General features: G+C 40.3%; 1 protein-coding gene across 8 annotated transcripts in view; it reads left to right on the top strand.

Annotated features, from left to right (window-relative positions):
- The window catches only part of LOC109639951 (voltage-gated potassium channel KCNC1-like), a 74,408-nt gene that overhangs the window by 37,446 nt on the left and 15,010 nt on the right, over positions 1 to 21,952 (top strand). For 3 of the 8 annotated variants that reach the window (XR_011241083.1, XR_011241082.1, XM_020103694.2), the window contains exon 4: positions 994 to 1,206. Coding sequence is in view for 4 of the 8 variants with exons in the window: in XM_020103694.2 (XP_019959253.1) it covers positions 994 to 1,206 (213 nt within the window). In the remaining 4 variants the exon portion in view is untranslated. Of the gene's footprint in view, positions 1 to 993; positions 1,207 to 4,073; positions 4,209 to 14,864; positions 17,821 to 19,216; positions 21,936 to 21,952 lie in introns of those variants that run through there. The other 5 variants (XR_011241081.1, XR_011241080.1, XM_069525129.1 and 2 more) reach the window with 4 other exon arrangements.

The following is a 21,952-nucleotide window of genomic DNA, read 5'->3' as shown; positions in this document are numbered from 1 at the left end:
CTGAGCGCGACACTCTGAATGTCTTCTTGAGGACAAAGTGGTTCTGATAGATCATAAACCCTGAAGTCCCCGCAGCTGCCAGTATAATCCATCCCAAACAGCAGGTTAGGTGCTGGAATAGCGTCAGAAAACAACTGCCGATGCTCCATATTTCATCAACATTGATGAATTAGGTGGTTTCTAACATAATCTGACCCTTGTCCAGTATAATGTGTGCATGTTTGTGTTGTCTTTCATTCGCTTAAGCTGTGTGTGTGTGTGTGTGTGTGTATGTGTGTGTATATGTGTGTGTTTGTGTGTGTGTGTGTGTGTGTGTGTGTCCACTGCTCTGTTTAACAGTAAGTCACATCAGATTAGATTTGACAGCTGTGTTGAAAGCTACAAGTACTGTTTCCCCTGTAGCCCTTTCCTTCTGTGTTTGTGTGTGTGTGTGTGTGTGTGTGTGTGTGTGTGTGTGTGTGTGCAGCCTGCTCTGCTGCAGTGTGTTGGTCATGTGATCAGGATAACTATCACAAGGCACTAACCTTCCTTCACACGCCCCTCCTCCTTCCTTCCCCTGTCTATCATTTATCCTCTCTCTTCTCCCAATTTAATTTTCTTTTTGCCTTTCAATCGTTTTTTTTCTCCCACTCTTCTTTTCCCTCCCTTTTTCCTGCTTCTGTTTCTCATCTCCTAATCCCTTTTCCTTGTCCTCCTCCGAGTCGCTCCTCACCACCTCTACTCTTATCTCCCTTTTCCATTTTTATTGCTTTTATGCTCTCAACCTTACCTTCCCCTCTTCCTTCAATACCCTCCTCCCCACTCTCTCTCCTGACCATTAATCTTTTCTTTCTTTAACTCCCCTCCACCACATTCTCTCTCAACTTTCCCCTCCCTTCCTTCCAATTGGCAATTGTCTCAAACTGTTCTTTCCTCCTCTCATTTGTACCTCTCTTATTTTGCCTGCAGTCCTCAACCTTGATATTTCTCTTTTCATTTCTGTTTTTCACACAGATTCCAAGCAAAATGGTGAGACAGCGGCCAACACAGCAGCCTTGGCCAATGAGGACTGCCCCACCATTGACCAGGTGCTTGGGGACGAGCGCAGCCCAGCCACCGGGGGCCTTGGCTCCACCACTAGTCGTGAGCGCTACCCACATGACCGGGCCTGCTTCCTGCTGAGCGCGGGGGAATTCCAGCGCACAACGGATGGGAACGTTCGGAAAGGTAGGAGGGCGGAGGGGGGGAGGTGGAGGATTGAGGGTGGAGGAGGAGGAGCAGGAGGAGGAAGAGGAGGAGGAGGAGGAGGAGGGGTGGAGGGAGGGCAGTACTTTAGTGACAGCAGTGGGCTGTCTCTCAATGCGTCGTCTTGATTGATATAAACTCATAGTGTATGTAGCGAGTAAAAATATATCCATATTGTACATATATATGTTCTGAACACACATGTCCTAATACAGACATGTACAAATACATGGGCTGGACAAAAATAACTGAAGCCCCATGATAAAAAAAAATGCATTTCTCTGGTGTCAATGATGTCAATACCCCTCAGCACCTATCTGTCACACACACACAAACTGATGCAAAAAAAGCTGATGCAAAAGCACACACACAAACCATACAGATTACGTAAAATATATAATGTAGAAATGTATTTCAATATTAAAGGACTCAAGAAGCACTAATTCTTTGTGCTGAGGAAAAACTCACTCCCCTCAGACCTCTCTGCTGTCGCACTAACACTATATCAAAGTGCACAGAGTGACATTGATATTTAAGGCTCAGTCACACCTTCAAACTACAGCTGTAGTCGAATAATTCCCCTTCATGCATTATCCTGCATCTGTACTGCAGAGGTACTGCAGAGGTTGCTGCAGCACTACCATCTGCACTGATATGCAAGTGACTGGATTCGCTGTAGTGCAACACAAACGTATTAATGACAGATTTTTGTCTTTGATTTTGTGAACTGTGGTCATATTGGGATTCTGCACTGAGGTGGATCAACAGTCACATGCAAAGATAACACCGGTCTCCTGTGTACGCTGTATCCTGTGTTCATCACAGCTGATACAGTTCTTTGTGTTAAACCTCATACAGCTGAATCGGTTTCATTTCAAAACACTGCCAATTAATGGGATTATTATGTTAGCTGTATTTTCACCCACAGAGGCATCAGGAGTTATTCTTATTTTTTTAACTGTCTATAAATCCCCCTAAAAAGACAAAAGAAGACAAGTATCAGCACCACAAATCCTTGTAGGTAGGAGGTTGGGGTAAATGGATGAATTAACAAACAAAACTATGTAAAAGCATCTATAATAATCATAACAATGGAAAAAAACACACAATTCTGCTTCATTCCCAAATTTAATGTCTTCATCATAAATCTTGTTACTTAAATGCTTTTGCTGCAACTTGTGCAGTAACTTCTTCATACCCACCATCTGGTGCAAATATTTCCTCTCAAAAATGTAGTTGCTCTCCATCTAGACTGGAACGCTTACCTTGAGACACATAAATACCCAGGGCGTCAAGGGTGCTGATATCCATCATGGCAACAGCATTCATAGAATCATTTCCTCTTTCGCAAATTGTCTACAAAAAGTACAACATTCTGTTTGATGCTGCTAAGCTTTATATCGAGCTGAATCACAGAGCTTTTACTTTGAAAAGTTGTAAACTCGTGTTGATTACTTCACAGACCTTGAAATAGCCATCATGCAATAAATATATGAAATAATAACAGCACTTATGTAAATCATTCAAACTTATATATAACTCATGTAAATAGTAATAAAGCAAATTAAGGTTTATTTTCTGAAATACATTCACTATAGAAAAAGTGCAAAAAATATTCCAGTTTATTATTGAGAAACTACGACTTTATTTCAGATAAACCAAGTAGTTTTTTGACCCCACTCTGCACCATAGACTGTTTATAAAAAGCTCTTCACGCAGCGTCCAGCACGCAAGTAACAGTATATTGTAGAATGCATATCTCGAGAACCATTTATTCTTTGGGCTTCACACTCGCATGTATTTTTTGTGAGGGCCCAAGGAAGCAAAGTGTGAAATATAATGCGATTTTGACATGTGATATGTTCAATATCAATTAAGTTTGAGCACAGAGTCCGTCAAGTCTCTTCTTTTTCTAGTTATCTTTAAAGAGTGGAAAAACAAGTTGACCTGGGAAGTTGACTTCTTATCTTGCGCAAATGTACAGATCTATTGTAGGACACTACAGTTTTAATAAACATTAATGAAATAGTATAGAGAAGGTACTGTCTGTGTGTCTTTACACCAATCATCAACTTTTGGAGATGCTCTTCGAAGTAATATTACCACAAAGTTTGGTGAAAATCCATCCTTTTTTGAGTGGTTTTGTACAAACACACACACAGACGGGTCGAAGACAATAATAACAATAATAATGATGCTCTTTTAATGGGATTTGATTGGCTGACAGTAAGAAAGATACAAAATATCCCTAGCCTCATTGTTTAAAATGCTAACATCATGCAATATTAAATTTCACAAATATTTCAGTCTGTTTCTGAAATGAAACCCTTCATGTGTAAATCTTAAGTTGTTTGAATGTAGTCTGGTGGAACAGATGGATCAGATGAATGTCTGTCTGTTCTCAGGCATCACCTCAGGCTTCTTCATCGTCATTGTCTGCCGTCTCTTCCTCACTGTCACTCTGTTTATTTCACTGCAGTTTATTTTTCTGACATGATTCTTTAACTGTTTCTTCTTTCTCTCTCTCTCCTCCTTGCACCACACTGTCATCTCTGCGCCCATGTTTACTGTTCACACACCTCTTCCACTTGCTCCTTACATTTTTCCTTTCTTCTTATTCTCATTCCCTCCTGCTTCATCTGCATCGCTCGCCAAATCTTTTCCCCTAAATTTTCATCCAATCTTTTCGTCCATTTTCCCGCTGCCATCTTGTCTCTTGCCAACCCCAAATGCTGATACTAAAAAATAATTATCTTCGTTTTGAAATATAACCCCTGACCTTTCACCTGTAACACTCCTCTATGCTACTGTATTTTGCCGTAATCTACACGAACAAACACACTCCAAAGCACACACCCATACACACACAGACGTCTCAGAGTCCAGCAGTGTGACATCCTTCCTGGGAGAGGACTGGTTCAAGCCGGAGGGGCCTCTGCTTTAGCATCCCACCTCCTCATGGATCAAACCGTAGAAACACAGAGGTAACACTTTCGAGAACAAACAAAAATAATTAGAGGAAGCTGGACTAGATTCAGTCAGACTATATTGGACTAGACTTCACAAAACTTTTTATTCGATTAGATTCATTCAGAATTTAATTGATAGGAGTAAATTAGAGAAGATTCCATTGGACTACAGTGGACTAAATTCAGTTAGACAAAGTTAAACTTGATTAGACTAGACTAGATTAAACTAGATTACATTAGATTATTGCATGTTTGCTTTAAATCCAGTAAAGTGCAGTGTATTACAGTAGATAGATACATGTACACTTTTTCTACTTCATAGGAAAAATAACATGAAGTTGAGAAACGCCCCCCCCCCAGCAACAACATCAAGATCAGAAAAAACAACATAATGCCTCAAAACTCACAACAACACTTGCATCTTATACAAACACACACAGACATGTGGTGAAATGTACAGTATAAAGGTACATGCAGGTTGCTTGTCATAGTAAATATTTTAGATGTGGTTCAGCATCATACTGTGAATAACAGTGGTGCGTAGGGGTGGTGGTGGGGTAGCTTATGTGTGTGTGTGCGTGTGTTTTGCCCATACAGTTAAAAAATCTTTATATTATATAAACTATACTATACTAGTTATTACTATATATAGAATATTTTGTATTGCTTATTGTTGTCAGTAGTGTTGATTAGTTACTGATTACTATCATTAGCTACTTGCTGTACTGCTTCATCTCATCACAGCTCATCTGAATGTAGAATAAAGCTCAGTAGCATTTGCTGTCCTATATCCTACAACACTTCCCCTTGTACAAATAGTATTATATACATATCTATGCAAACACACAGACACACACACGTGCAGATATTCTTGCACTTTTATCTTAGTGATGACACTCATTGGCATAATGCATTCCCTAGCCCCTTACCCTAACCTTAACCATCAAAACTAAATGCCTAATCCTAATTCTAACCCGCCCTTAAAGTGTTAACCCTTTAACAGTCCAATGAACAAGTGAGGACCGGTCAAATTGTCCTCACTTTCCCAAAATGTCCTCACTCTGTATGGTCTATGCTCAGAATGGTTGAGGCAAAGTTTTAAGTACATTTTAAATTTCATCTTAATGTCTGTATGATGCAGTATTTATGGTGATTTTCTAGTCCACTCAAAAAGCTTTACAGTTTTGCCATTCACCCATTTACACAAACATTTCACACAGATGCATCTCTCTGCCCCACTTTATAGTTCTGCCCATACCAGCTACTGGACACAAAACTGCTATTCACATATAAATGTATTCAAAATTGTGGCACATTAAAATACTGTACACGCACAGTACAAGCACATACTTTAGAGGGTACAGGGGTATTGAGATATATATTATATGTAAAACTAAAATCACACAGACACACATTAGAGGTTGGATTGAAGTTTTATCCTATTTGTCTGCGTGAGCTCTCACTGCTCATGACCAGAGTCTTCAGGTGGGGAGACATACACAGCTGAAGCAGAGACAATAGCCTGAGGTCAGTGAACGAGTCACAGAAAAGTCGGCTCCTAGCAGTTGTCAGTGTGTGTTCATGTGTTTTAGCCTCAACAAGAGGGCTGATGGGAGGGAGTGAGACGTATGGGTGGCATATGTGTACCCTGCTCTTAAAATCTTTTCCAGACTTACCAACCTTAGTTTCAAGTAGCACCATAGAGGTTTTGTTTGATCAAATCAATCATACTTGAGCCTGTAGAAAATATTATATTAAAATATTATATCATATAATGAAATAATGATCTAAAATAATATAGTTACCGACGGTCAAAACAGTGCTAGTGGACCTACTCTAAACGAGAAAGCCACTTCCTGCAAAAGGAATCACACACACACAAAGACACACGCACACACAACCTAGCAGCACATAATTGAACACTGTGTGACTGCGAGCTTGACTGTGTCTAAATGCATGCCTGTGTACTGTTCATTAGTCTGTTCATGTGTGACAGAGATATGCCTCTTTCACACCTACAGTATGTTGTAACCAGCGGAGAGAACAGAGTTGGTCTGAAGGTTAAAGTTCACAGTGTGGATCCATGTCTGATGCGTGCTGTTGTTGTTGTTATTGTTGTTTTGTTGTTGTGTCACTGTCTCCTTCCCCAGGTTGTGTCAGGTCATGCGTTTGTACGTTGGCTCTTGTTGGTCTGTGTTACACTGTCCATCTGTCTGTCTGTCTGTTTTCTCCATTATTTTCTTCTTTCTGTGTTTGTTTCTTGTCTGTTTGTCCGTCCTTCTCCGTGTGTGTCTGTATTTTGTGTGTAGCTGTCTTCCCCTCCTCTTGCTCCTCCTCTTCCTCCTCCTTCTCCTCCTCTCACCCGGTCTCCTCTCACTCTGGTACTAACAGATAGGGGTTTGGGGGGTGGGGGCGATGAGGTGGGGAGGTGGAGGTTTGACAAACATTCACTGTCACATTTACCTCTTTGAAAGCAGTTTTAGTCCAAATGGACCAGCGAGGGCTTATTCCCATCTGCTTTCAGGGAGATGTGGCTGGGTCCTGGTTTGCAGATTTGCAGATCTAAAGTGGTACTAAATTCTCATGGTCCTATTGAGATCATTAAAAAAAAAAAAAAAAAAGTATTTGGCACTGAAACACTGAAAATAGGAAATAAAAGTAAAATAATAAATGGGGATCTATTTAATGTTTTGTTTCGGGATCTGTGCCAGAGTGAAAGTGACTGTTGCACACTGGTTGGCTCTTTGCCGCACCAGGAGAGTGAGAGCTGGTTGGTCGGTTGGTCAGTTTTCCTTTGTCTTCTCCTCTGGAGCTGAGCTCAGGTCAGTTCTTACAGCGCAGCACACAGAGAGCCCTGGTTTGTCTCACAACAGACTCGGCTCCAGGGATTGCATAATGGGCTCAAGACGATTGGAAAGAAATAGCTTTACATGTATGATCTCCCCAAAAGTTTAAAAGAAAAAGTTCCCATTGTACTTTGAGATGAGCTGAGCTGTGTGGGCCTCTCTGTCAGGCTGGGCTGGAACACTGACGGCTGTAGAAGGGCTTCGAAGAGCTACGTTAGCTATTGAGACACCTAACGGTCATATTCCAAATACAAAGACGCACACATCAAAAACAGGTTTCTTTGACAGACCAGCTGATAGATGAGCAGGCAGGCAAAGACAGACTAAACTCTCACCAGCAAAAGACACACACACTCACAAACACACTCAGACACACACACTCAGGTAAGTGTAAGAACAACTTCGAAGGGCTATGGTGACGAGTGTAGTGTTGGCTGTGCTGTGATGGCCTCATAGCTTTCCATCTCTCTGCACTCTCAAAAACGTAAAAACTACAAATTAAAAAAAAAAAATTAGCTGATAACTTTTTTGAGGAATAAAATCAGTGCTTTATTTATCTTAGTAGTAATTATCTTATATTTGCAGTTGTCAAGTCTCTTAGCGAGATAAATAAAGCACACCTCAAAAATGCAGTCACAAACAGTCGCTGGGCTTTTGCTTTAAATGTGCCGCTGGGACTCTCTTCCAATCCATCTGTAGCACCCCTCTTTCCTTCCTCCCTGCCCCTCTCTTGCTGACATTATTACAGAACCTGCCTTACCCAGATGAGATGAATTACAGATCTTAATGTCATTGCTGTCATTACAATGCAACACTGTCAGATCTGTGGCTGTGAAGGGCGGGAAGAACGGAAGACATGAGCATTTTGGAGGCATTTTGAAAGGGCAACATCCCACTGGAACACTCCTTTTCCCTGCTGTGTAACTTTCTGACTCTTCTCCTACCTAGTCTGTGAGCAAGCAATAGGGCAGGGGCGCAAGCTACTACCTCTGGTTCGAGGAGCCTGAAATAAGACAGAGAAAAATGACAGTGATGTCATAAAAAAATCTCTTTACTTCGCCCCTGCCAGAGGGATTGTTGTAGCCTGGTAATGATTTCATTTTCTAAAGTGCATTTCTTTGACCTTTTGATGATCCCGGCTCAATATGGGCTCAAATTGGGGTCAATAACATTTTGAGCTTGTAAAGTTATTACACATAATTAGACACAAATAATTACATACAACTACAAACTATTTGTAGTCCACCATCAGCCTTGAAGATCTATTGCACCTCTTAGGCAATAGAATCCTCTGAAGAAAGAGGCCCTCTGATTGGACTCTGCGTTGTGATTGAATTGTCACTATCCAATCAGCTTAAGGTAAAGATTAAGGCTGACATCAGCATCTTAAATTGTTTAGTATTTGTTGATTTACAACTATACACTACATAATCAAAATAGTAGTGACCCTATTTTGACCTGATAGCTCGAGGGCGCAAGTCACAGGAGGTCAACTCTATCTATCTATCTATCTATCTATCTATCTATCTATCTATCTATCTATCTATCTATCTATCTATCTATCTATCTCTCTATCTATCTATCATCCATCTATCTATCTATCTGTCTATCTATCCATCTATCTATCATCCATCTATCTATCCATCTATCTATCTATTCGTCTTCCGTCCATCCTTGTGTTAAAAAGGTGCTCATCTTTTAAAATTGAAATTGTTATTCTTTTGGTTTAATGTGTTATTTTAGATCATTTATGCTTAATTTATCAGTCCTAATCATTCTGTCTTACATTCCCATCCTTTGATCATTTCCCCACCATCCCTCCCTCTCTCTCTCTCTCTCCGCTCTTGCTCTCCTCATTTTCTCCTTATCTCTGCTGTTGCTACGGAAACAGTGGACAGGGGAATTCTGGGACTTGGTGCAGCAAAGCATTTTGGGTCAACGCTGGGTGTTTGATTGCATTATTGATTCATATCGATACAGTGGGCTGCATTTCACCAACCTTTTAGTGAAGCCAAGGGAAAACAAATGATGATACAAATTAAACCTTTAGTGAGGTAAATGATGCCAGTGTTTGAAGTACAGGGTCATTATCACTCCACAACACTTAAGACAGTACCAAACAACAGTCAGTGGGTATAAAAATTGAAAGTAGTGATAACTGATACTTGGAGAGCCAAAGCACAAGATCTGTGGGTAAACCACGTGTCTACATAACCAGTAAACCAGCAATCTGGGCTGATCCTCATATTCATTTAATATGTATATTTAATCATTAATAAAGAGCACCAAGCTCTATTTTCCCTCTTAATTGGACAGTGTGAATTTAAATAAGCCACTGTGGCAGAAGTTACTTTCACACTATCTTGGTAGTGTGAAAATGTCTGTTATAAGGATAAGTTTGCTCAAATTAATTCTTTTAAAAATCATATTCAAAGTAATAGTGAATTGGATTTAGTAGCATCTAGTGGGGATGTTGTATATTAGAACAAACTGAAAACCCCTATCTAGCACTAGAGCTATGGTTTGGTTTGTACATTCTGGCCCACTATAGAAACAGGGAACATGGTGGACTCCGTGGAAGAGGGCATGCTGCCATAAAGAGCTGATTCCAAGGTAACAAAACCCAATGACTCTTAGTTTCAGATCATACTCAAAACTATATTCCATTTCTGCCAACAGACCCTCCTTAATACACACTGGACATTTAAGAGGGATTCCTGTCATCCTCCTTCAGAAACAACAAAAGAGGTCATTGCTTTTTAAAATGACCATTATTTTCTGATCCATCCTTGGTTAATTTAAGGCAACTAAAACTATTAAGAAAAAAAAGGTCAGTGTAGCTTTTGCAGCAGGACAGAAAAGAAAGTAAAATCAGCTGGTTGATTATTTTTAATTTCCCATCATAGCCTGACAATAAACATTTATCTTTTACTAACAATACCCACATCGAGTTTTGTTGTTGCCTCACCCCAAATGTAGCCTACCCGTCACAGAGATCTTCACCAAGCAAACAGCAAAATTTGACATAGTGGAATGATTTTATCTCAAACAGCAATGTGGACCAGAAGAATCATCAACTGAGTGGTGTCTGTATGATGATTCAAGTCTTCCCTAAATTTGTTGAATACCATCTTTCAATGTAGAAAACCAGACAGGCAGAACAAAACAAAAGTTGCCATTGAAATGAGAACTCCAGAGAAATTATAATTCGTTTTTCCATATATGAATTAAAAAACCAAATTGTAACGTGAAAGATGGACACATTTTATTATTTTAATTGTTCATGCATCTGCAGATTCAAACACTGTAGCTTTTGATTGGTAAAATTGTATCGTCCACTAATCAAAAGTACTTTTTTTCAGAAGTTGAGTCAGCTGCTTAAATTATCTGGCATTTAGTGATATCTAACATTTTCTTTTTCTGTCTGTAAAATTAATTGCATCACTGTATTTTTTAAAACACACAGATTCATGGTATAAATTCATTTAGACAAAAAGCAGCAACAAAGTCTTAGACAAGCTAGCCCAATATGATTAACATTACCAAGAGCTGTGAGTGTGAATGTGATGTTAACATTACTTTCAGGTGGCCTTCTGTCATGTTGTAATCACAAGATATTAATTCCTCCTATTGCTAAAGAAATATGACTGTTATAAGATTAGATGACATTTTAGCTGTTCCTTTCAGACAGTGAACTGTGGCTCAGTGAACAAGTGAGTGAGGCTGGCTTCTGAATCATTCCCTGCTCTGCGGTGGAGAGAGCACAGGTAGCTGCAGCAATGCAGAACAACTGACAGAGTGCAGTTCTATTCAAACAGCCATCGTTTGGAAATGCTAATTCAGTGGATTTACTGAGGAGAGTCCAACGGTGCAAAGCTGGGTTACATGGTCACAATGTGTGTGAACAAGTAAGCACAGGCTTCTCTTTGCAATAGACAACAACACCTGCAACCACTGTGACTGTACAGAACAAATATGCTGACAGCTATAGCCTCAGAAGGTTTAGACTAAAGTTTGACAAATACCCTAACCCTGTAGGGCTGGCCCTTCAGTGCGGCCTACAGAACAGCTATGAAACATGGTCAGACAGAGGCATTTAATCACAATACTGTCCTGCTGAAGAACCCCCCCCCCCCCCACAACAGTGTCCTCCCTGCTGAAATGAAGAGGGGGAATGCTGCCTACTCTCCCTCAAAAAAAAGAAAACAAAAAACCTGCAGAAAAGTAGCAGCAGTGTTGGTGCAGTGCCGCTAGTGCCTCCAAAGGCCAAGACTGCACATTACACCTTTGTCCTGACTGCTTGAGTTTCAAAGGCAGGAGACACTCTGCATTATGATACTGTACACGTCCGTCTCCCTTTTCATTGGGGAACCTAATCAGTGAGTGGGTGGAGGCTGAATAAGGGAATGAAATGTTGCATTAATCACTCCTTGGCTTTGTAGTTCATGCCGTCTCTGACTGCTGTCCAGTCTCCCGTTGTTTTTTTCCTCCCATAATTCTTATTCTCCCTGTCTTTTCCCCTCTGTCCTCCTCCTACTTGTTCTCAGTAGGAATAGTATTGATTGTTCTCATTGACAGACAGATTTCATTGGCCTGAGCTGACTCTTGAGTCAGTACTTACAGGCTCGATGATGGGAGCAAATATGATCCCTCTTTCTCTCTCTTTCACTCCCTGTCCCTTGATCTCTACCTCCATCATGCAGTTTCATGCTGAGTATACTCTCTCTTCACTAGATATCATTCTCTTTCTCTCCCATGAACGCTGTCTGTTTTTCTTCCACCTAATTTTGATTTACTCCAGCCAATGATCGATGGCCTTTAGGCTTGTGTTTAATCACTATTGGAGGTCAGAATCCCTTGAGGCCTATTGGATTGCACTCACATTACTTTATTTCCTGAGTGCCACTACAATAGTTGAGCCACAATGGTATCAGGCGGAGAGTCATGTTAACCAAGGAAAGTGCAAACCGATCAATTATGTGGATTATGGTCATGGAGCTGAAACTATTACTTTAAAACCATGGGAGTAAGTAAAATCTACAATTGACAAGGGTCACCAGAGAATTGTACACAAGAATATCATAGTTGAAATTCTTACATCAAATACACAGTGTTATTACTATAAGGTTTTGTTAAGGCTCACAAACTATGCATTAATATTATATATGATGTTGACTTTGAAATTGTTCCACAGCAGTAATGCAGGATATTCCATGTGTTTTTGCCCTTAATATCTACATAGGGAGAATGGCCTCTGCAACAGAGTCTGCCATGTTTCTACAGTAGCTCAGAGCAGACAAATCTAACGCTGGCTCTAGATAGGGTCTTTTTATTTGAACAAATATTGACTGTAGAAACATAATCCAGTTGATCATAGATGCACTATAGCATTATTGCAGATAAACCAGGTAGAATGAACACAATTTTGTATCTTCACTCTGTACCATAGTTTTTTTAGTGTGCCCTGCACACAGCATCCAGCACACAAGCAATAAAAAGTGATAGTATTGTAGAATTGAGGACTTACAAATGAAAGGGAGTCATTCTGAAGCAATTGCAGAGCATTAACACAGGACAAGAAAAAACAACCCATTCCAAACATGCTGGATTAGAAAGGCTGCTGCACTTGTTTTAATGATTAACACACAAATAATATGAGTTTTGTAAGCCGAATTGACAACTGTCACTTGGAGATTTTATCATCTGTGCCTAACAGTTTAATCAAATCTACATTAACACCATGTTGTGGAGCTAAATAGGGTCTCCAGGTGACTTTTTAATCTTTCTAGCTGACTTGTCCGAGGCAAAACATCAGCATTCTCACCAGCTGATCCACGTAAAAGAAACAGTGCTCAGTTTAGAACAAAGCTGTTAGCATACAGTCAGTGGTAAAGGATAATTACCACAGTGTGGTAGCTGTCATTTTTTAAAGTTACTCATGTAGTTGGGTAATAATAGGCTCATTCTAGTTGGTAAGCCAGACCTGCTAACAATTTCGATTTTTGTAAAAATGGTATGTCTCAATTTCCGGATGGTCCACTCCAAATGGTCAAAGAGTTGAGTGTAAAGCAATCCCATCCTCAACAGTGGCAATCTTTAAGTGGGCCTTGTGAAAGGATAGGGACCACAAGTGTATATTTTCAAATTTGTGAAAATGGTGGCCGACGACAGAGGATACGCTAGTATATAAAATTGAATGATGTCATTTTATACTTTAACTTGTTTCACATAACTTCTCTTTCCTTTTCTGCTGTTCCCCCCTACACCTCATTTATGTCACGACTCAAATATTGTGCATTATTATATTTCCCTAACAAACAGAAGCTTCATGATTTCAACATTCATGATATTTTTCAGCATTTACAGCCTACGCCATCATTCTAGATGTTCTGCATGAGCATCTCTCTCTCCACAACCTTAGAGTTTATCATTGTTTATGAATTCATCTGTGCTGTTAAAACTTTAAATTGTGTCTGTGCTCATATAACATATCAGTGATAATAATTCATTGTATTTTCTATATTCTACTCCTGTGTGCATGTGTGTCTTTTCTGTGTTTCTGTCAGTGTATGTCAGCTCTGAACGAGTTGTGCCATATGACACATACATACATCTTAAATTAATGTTGTATGTGCTTTTTAACCAGCAGTTTAATGTGTGGGTATAATGCCATACTGTCATATTCCATTTCTATATGTTTACATTTTATGCAAATATTCCTCCTTGACAATCTCTAATCCACATGTGGTTTCAAAAATAAAATGAGACAGGCTTGTTAGTGTCACATAGCTGAAAACTAGCTGGCTATGAACAGAAACACATGTTGATATAGTGTTTGCATGCAGATTGTTGTTGGGATGATATTTGCCCAGTTTGTGGCCTTTGTGTCCCCCCCCCCCCCCCCCCCCCCCCCCCCCCCGTCCCAACTCCTGCCTCTGCCTCCCTTCACCTTGTTCCATTTCTGCCCTTTTCAGATTTTCTCATATTTATCCCTTTTCCCTTTTCCTGCAGACATTTCATTCATCCATGATACTTATCTCAGTTTTTAATCATGGATCAAACTCTGAACAATCACTCATTTTGAATGAATATTGTACAAAATTTCCTCTCTGTCACAACAATACTTTGTTATGACTATTCTGCAGTGTAGAGCTGTGTGCATTTACACTGATAGTAATTACCCCTGCTCTATTGTATACAGTGCATTATTAATACCATGTAGTAGGGGTATTCAATTAAAATTCACAGAGGTCCAGTACATTTCTTCAAGTATAGGTTATGTACATCATAATGTCTACTTGTTATACTGAAATATCAGTTGTATCAACATCTGTGTCATCAACAACTGAAAAGTCAAATCGAAGAATTAACAATATGCCTTTGGCCAGTTTCCTGGGCGGCAAAACCAATGCCGTAAAGGCTAGAAACTTGCACTAGTTAAAATATGAATGCTCTCTCAAAATGTGTGACACATCTCAATTAATTCATAGGTCTGATTTCGAATAGGATAGCTTCTGGGCTTCTGGACAGCGATCCACTTATTATTGACCTCTGCCATACAGCACACAGACTAATTCTATTCATTTTACATAAAACGCCCACTCCACTTAGCTAATAATATACAGTAATATATTTCCTCCCTGTGCAGAGGCGCTTGTGTTGTGACACACAAGCACATCATTTCATTTCAATTAGTCCCCTATTGCTTTTTCCCTTCTTCCTTTTCTCCTTTTCCTCTTCCCTTGTTCCTCTGACCTTTCCCTTTACTCCAACCTTCATGTCTCTACATCCCATTCTAACACTGGTGTATCCATCCCATCCTCAGGGTATCCTCCTCAGTCTCTCCCCCTACGTTGTGTCACTAAAGTCTGACTGAGTGGAGGTATGTACAACAAGTGAGCATCAGAGCCCCATGCTGCTACACTGTGAGCACTTGCTAAGCTTCTCGCTTTGGCTTAAAAAATCTGAAAATTAGAAAATCAGAAATCAGTGTTTGACCTTTTAAAACATTTCGCTTTACGTGGCCTTGAAATTAACTGATTGTTTGAGTTAAACTAGAATAGGCAGAGGAGGAAAAGAATGACGTTATTGACTATTTAACTCATTCAGGGCCATGGCAGCCATGAGCTTTCAGTTTAGCTTATCTTAAGAGCTACAGTTTGCTGGCCTTAGTGTCAACTAGCTCTCTAAACCTAGCAAAGTAGGAATATGGTTTAACTGCACTGAAGAAATTACCGGTAATTCCTGCATGAAGGTTTACCAACAGCTCCTGGCAGGTGTATTCCTCCCCCCCGTGCCAAGCAAACGCATCCTCAAGAGATTTTTATTACCCTTGCACGTCCAATTCCTGTTGGGACTGCAAACACACTGATTGTGTCTATAACTGAAATGTGAATCTATAACCATGTAGTCAGCAGTTTTGAAACATTTTATCAAAGTACACTAATGAGGAATATGCACTTCTATCTTCTATCTTTCAACCTTTCAATGTTATGCTACTTTATTGTAGCTACATCACTAACAACCTTTATCAAAATAAAGGGCCTGGATTGGGTGGCACCAGCTAATACATTTCTCAAGAGAGTGTGTTAATGCTTAGCACAGAAAATGTTTGAGGCCACTGGGTCAATGAGGACATTTCATCAGTTGAGGCAACACTCCAGTACACGATGAAATGGCTTCAGAGGCTGTGAGCATGGCAACAGCCACATGAAGTAGCAGATCATAGTCGAAGCTGCCTTATGCTGCACCTGCCGCAGAGCGAACTGCAGAGAGCCACTCATTATGGATGCCACGCACCTTTCAGCTCGTTTTTTTATCGTGAGAGCCGCACCAGTAGAAGTCATTGCATTTAAATCTCTCAAGAACTGAGACATGTACTTAAAGTGTCTTTTTGTTTCTGTTCCTGAGGCTCATAATTAGAATCATATTCACACGATCTGTGGTTGTAGCGTTCCTGCACTGGGATTACCGGTCGCTATAAAGTGCAGCTGTATGTTAGACACTGTATGTTATTGATCCCAATCCATCATCTACCACTACTGTGTGTGTGTGTGTGTGAGAGTTTGTGTATGTCTGTGTGCGTGTGTGTGAGCGTTTGTGTGCTATGATTATGTCACTCTGAAATTAATGGCCAATGTCTTTCTGTAAACTACAGCCTCATATGTGCTTTGTGAGTGAGTGTGTGTGTTTGTGTATATATATATGTGTGTGTTTGTATGTTTGTGTGTGTATGTGTCTGTGTTTACTGTGTACCAGCACATATTCTGCTCTGTTTAAGTAGCTGTGTTTGCAATGTCAAGTCCTGTAACCACAAGAATAAATCAGCAGCACTGCAGCTCTTAGCTGATTGGGACAGGGATACACACCCAAACACACACGCACACACACACACACACACACACACACATATATATATATACACAGATCCTTGTATTACTGCATTGGTGGGGACCAACCATTGACATCATAGTCCCTGGTTTTCAGACCCCCATGAAAATAGTAATACAAGCCACACACACACACACACACACACACACACACACACACACACACACACACACACACACACACACACACACACACACACACACAGTGTTTTCAATAGGTCCTTAGAACATTGTGACCCAGATCTGTCACTGTGGTATCCAATACCCAGAATGCCTCTCGAGGTTTAAGCAGCATCACATTGGCCCATTCTTAATGGCCGAGTCAGCTAAATCTAGCACCATAGACCAGCACAACATATACACACAGTGGTGTCAAAAGTCTTAGACCACGTTACCATTCACTTCAATGACATTCTGAAATTTTGCTTTCAAAAATGAATAATAGAATTCTTAGAGACATTTGTATTTGTGCCATTTTACATCCCTGCTTCACCTGGATCAGGGGCTCTGGAACAAATGACAGAAATGGAAATAACCCTGGAAGTTTGGTTGACCACTAAAAAAGGATTACTTATAACTAATACCTTTTATTACTTAGACTGATAACCTAAATCCACTATAAACTGCGGTTTTGTCACTGATTGTCCAAGGGATGTTTAGCTCTTCCATTTTGAATCCTCCAGCGAGCTAGAGCAGAGGCTCCTGGGATCCACGTGGCTGCCCTTAGAAAGAAATGCTTTTATTTTTTATATTTCATTACAGAAAGCCAAATAAATATTTGAATGACTGAACTGTGGAGTGACTTTTACATCTTTCACGGACCAAAACAGAAATTTTAATTCAATCCCTATAACACCAAATTATGTAATAATGAAGAACAATAATTTCCCCCAAATAAAACTCAACCCCATTAATACATCTAAATTCATAAAAATTACATTGTAAATTACACTCTGCATGTTAGTGTTCTTACTTTTACATATATTAGCTTGGTAGTGTTAGCTTAGTTCTGGCCAAATACAGCAGCAGATGGAATTCCAAGATTTGACTTGGAAACTTAAGTTTGACCTAAATGAAGACAAACACATACTTGACCCAGAGTTCGAAGGGAGTTCAGTCTGTCTGTCTGTCTGCCTGTCTAACTGCCTGTTTCCTTGGTAACACTAGCCAACTGTTCCTATTTGTAGATTGGGGATGGTTTCACCTACTGGTCTTACGACTGGAAGTCCAACCTCATAGTTACCTGCACCATCGAGACTTAAACCTTCTTCTTACCAAAACATAGACATTAGGTCTGGTCAGGTACAGGTGTTAAGTCCATCTATAAGTTAAGTCCATATGCAAAGACAAAGTTGTGAAGTACAGCTGTTCATGGCTTTCAGTCCCCCCCCCCCCCCCCCCCCCCCCCTCCCTCTCACTTCTTGACTGTCCCCTTTTTCAGCTAAAAAGCTTTATTATAATATTTAAAGCTAGCAGGCTAAGCCTAACCCTAACCCTCTTCTGTCTATATTACAGTTCCTATGCTCGGTTTCTGTATGTGTGGACTTGTACACACAACAAACAAGTGCAGTCAGAGTAGCGTCGGTCTCTGTTTGTGTGTGTGAGTGTGGTGATGCGTATTTGTGTTTTGGTGTAAATTAAGTGTTGGATATATGCGAATTTGCATGTAAGGTGGGGCAAATTAAATTAATATTGATTAATGAGCTACTTACACTGAACATAACAGCAACAGCTGTTTTATATATAAATAAAAACAGACATCCTCGTGACATTGGACTGTCAGCGATTACTTTATACTATTGTCAGTCACATGGTCCTTATCTGTCAGCACAAAAGTGGCGTACACATGAACACACAACACCAAGACCAGGTACCTAAGTTTTATTTTTACAACCAACGCTACGTTCTAAAGACTGGTGTTAACAAAGACTGACTTAGCAAAGTACAGTCAGTCTTAGTAAAGACCAGTTGGTGAAACTAGCCCCTGGGCTCTGAGAACCAAACATTGACAGTGAAGTGAACTTTTTTAAGATTAGAGTGTTGTAGGATTGTGTTCATTTTCTACTGCTCAGCTCCAGATGATTTACCCACCTGAGTTACTCTGAGTTTCCCAAAAAATCATAGAAATATCAAGTCTGTCTGTTACTGTCCTGAACAAAATCTGGCACAGCTGATGTACTTTTGGGAATCCCAGAGCAGGTAGTCCAGTGGATGTACACGTACAAACATTTTATGGGATGTCTTAAGATGAAGGGGTTTGTGTACATACACTGGACAAGGTCACCCTCCCTCCCTTACACAGTTCATGTTGGTGCTTCAGAGCACCACATCTAGATGTCTATGGGATAATGTGGCAACTGATTTTTGTAACCCATATTCCTGTTTTGTCCTGTCTCTGTCTGTCTGTCCATCTGTTTGTCCCTCTGTCCATCTATCTGTCTGTCTTTTTCCAACTTCCTCCTTCGGTCTGATACATTTTACTTGGTTTGGGCTGGTTTTGTTTTGAATGATTTAACTTTTTTCTACTTTGTTTCATTTACAAATGCTTGTAACTGTAACAAATGGTTTATATCTGCTATTTATGATGTGCAATGCTGTCATAATATAACATATACTAATATGTCATGACTCTATTATCTGTCATGAACATTTGTATTTCCATCCCATGACACACAACTTCTTACCAAATCATGAAAAAAAATTCCTTTGCTCTTTAATGCTGTGAATGACCTTTCATAACCCTGCTCTGACCTTTGCCCTTTGACCTGTGCATGTCATCTTCATGTAGCTACGGGTTATGAGAAGTCACGCAGCCTCAATAACATCTCTGGGATGACGGGCGCCCCACTGCGCCTCACCCCAATCACCAACTCCACCTTTGAGCCCTTCGAGCCGCCTGGCCTCAGGCGATGCCATTCCCCCATACCATCCATCTTGTAGCATAACCAACAGAGAAACACAATCAGCAAAATGTCAACAACAACAACAGCAACAGTACTTTTTTTTCCTGCGGAACATGGAAGAAACAAAATCAACATGGAAGAAATGTCTCATGAACATTTGATCCATCCCAGCTGTTCATTCATTACCATTACTCATCTTTACTTCTTGATAGAACACTGAATTAGACTTTATTAATCAGATGGTCCTATTCTAAAATCACAAAAAAGCTAAACCTTAATGATAAAGCTGAGATAGATGCTTAAGCAGATGTACTATAAAATACACACACACTAACACACCTGCCTTACTAACAGGGATAGAGTCTAGGTTCCTTTAGACTAATGTGATAGTTGAGTTAGTTTCTCTAGCTTTCCCTGTGCTATTTCTTGCCTGTATCTCGACTGCACTTGCACTTAAATGCTTTAAAACTGATACTTAGAAGTAGCTCTGAAGAAGACACAGCATGCACGTTTTTACTCATGAGAAGCTCCAGATTAAGAAACTTCACTACGCCTACAAAATAAATGGAATCGAACAATTTTTGTACTCTTAAAAATCAAAAGCATATCCATGAGAAGGGTATACCCCAAACTGTAGCACCTGTGCACCTTTGAAAAAAATCCACGTAGGCTATATATGTTCAGTTTTCTGTGTTACCTATAGATGAAATACAACCTCTCCTACACATACCTGTGCAAACATCAGCACACACAGATGTATCAGAATGTCTCCTCAGCACAGGAAAAGAGGGGAGAGGGACCTCTGTGAGATTCTTTACATCACCTAAACAACCAGTTTATGAAATTAGGGATGTCCCCTCCTTCTCCTCCTCCTCCTCCTCCTCCTCCTTCCTCCTCAGGCTTTCCACTGTGCACACACCTTCACACCACTCACAGGATGTACTGCATGAAGACTTTTATAGAGTGGACAGCAGTGGAGCAAGTGTTAAATTGGGTGGTTGGGGGGGTTTATCAGGATGGGATGCAAGTGTAACAGTGATTCCCAATCTGGTCCCCCAAATAAACATAATGCAAGTGTCACATTATCAAAATTAGGTTAAACATTCCATTTTTTCTATTTAATCTTTGCTTTTTATTTGAGAATTGTTAAAAAACCTCCATCTTCATTTCTGGAATATAAAAATCTGAGATATAAAAAAAGTTCCTCTTTGGGGTAGGGGAGATGGCAGTGGCATGTGAATCAGGCTAATATAAATGTAGCTGATTATATGTCATTGCACATCATATGCTTAAGTTTAGAGTAAATTTTACATTATTTGCAGAAAATCTGCAAAGACAGAAAATGTGACTTGATGCATCGGGTTTCCATCCATTACTGCTATGTGATTAATCAACTAAACTTTAAGTGGCCACAAGCCCAAAAAAAGGTTGGGTATCATTAACACTGCAGAGTGCGCACGTGAAGTTTATTCTATGAAAAAGGAAGCTAAAGGTAGCTATGGGAACATGTAACTTAAGGTGAACACACATATTGAACTTTGACCTTTAGCCTTGCCACAACCTCCAGTCTAGATGTTTAATAGAAACTAGAGCTGTAGGACCTGATCTGATCTGATCCACCACGTCACTCCGCACCTTCTGTCCACGCACTCTCGCCTGGGCTCTCAGCTAAAGGCTGAGCTGCAAAGCCCGAGGAAAGGGACGACCACTTCTCATTTCTTTGTGGTGTTTTCGTTTCGTCTCGAGCTACATGTTCAAAGGAACTGTACAAAGACAGCTTACCTGCTCCCTTTCTGAGAGTCAGCAGGGAAGATAAACCCGACTCTCACGGCTGTGTGTTAAACTGAGAGCTGGACTCAGGATGTGGTTTGTCTCACTTAGCAATGAACCCGGAAGCAGGAGGAAACGGATATCTGTCCAAAATAAGTAAAGCTGACTAATTAACATTGGGTTTGTACCTGCATATGATGTTTCTCTCAAGTAAAGGACTATTTGAGGGTTTAGGTGGAGTTATGAGCTGTGTGTGCACTACCTTTGGGCAAACATATGTAGCTGTGTAACTCACATTAAAACCACAAAGTGTCTTTTTTATTTCTTTTTGTGTATAGATCAAACGAAACCTAAATTACATTATGTAAAATTAGTTTTAGTTGGGAGGGCCCTGGTTTGCTGGTTCTCCCTGCTACCAGTCTCTATTGTAAGCTCGACTAATCACAGCCTGAGTCCAGCTCTGTACTTGACAAACAGACTCAAGGTCAATGTTCACATTTCACACCATTCTTAGAAAGACCGCATGTTAGCTTCAAGCTACTCCAATCAGGTGGGGTGGCAGGTGATTATTGCGAAAGGTTTTTCAGACATTGCAGCTCAGCCTGAGTGTGAGGAGCAAGGTTTTCCTCAGGTCTGAGTTCATGCCGCCACCATCACCACCACCGCCGCCACCAACAGCGTTACTACTTGCACTGACACCAGTGTGACTCAGCAGCCAGTGGCAATATTTTTAGTTTTATCCCTTTTTGGCTTCTCTTTCTTTCCCTCTTTTTGCCCCGTCCTGAACCCTCCGCCCCCCCCCCACCCCTCCCTCCTCTGTCCGTCCATCTCTTCTTTTTTTTCGGTGGTCA

This window comes from Paralichthys olivaceus, chromosome 5 (genome assembly GCF_024713975.1).
Source record: "Paralichthys olivaceus isolate ysfri-2021 chromosome 5, ASM2471397v2, whole genome shotgun sequence".
NCBI lineage: Eukaryota > Metazoa > Chordata > Actinopteri > Pleuronectiformes > Paralichthyidae > Paralichthys > Paralichthys olivaceus.
The sequence above is the reverse complement of the archived record's forward strand: the minus strand, read 5'-3'. Positions and strand labels throughout refer to the sequence as shown.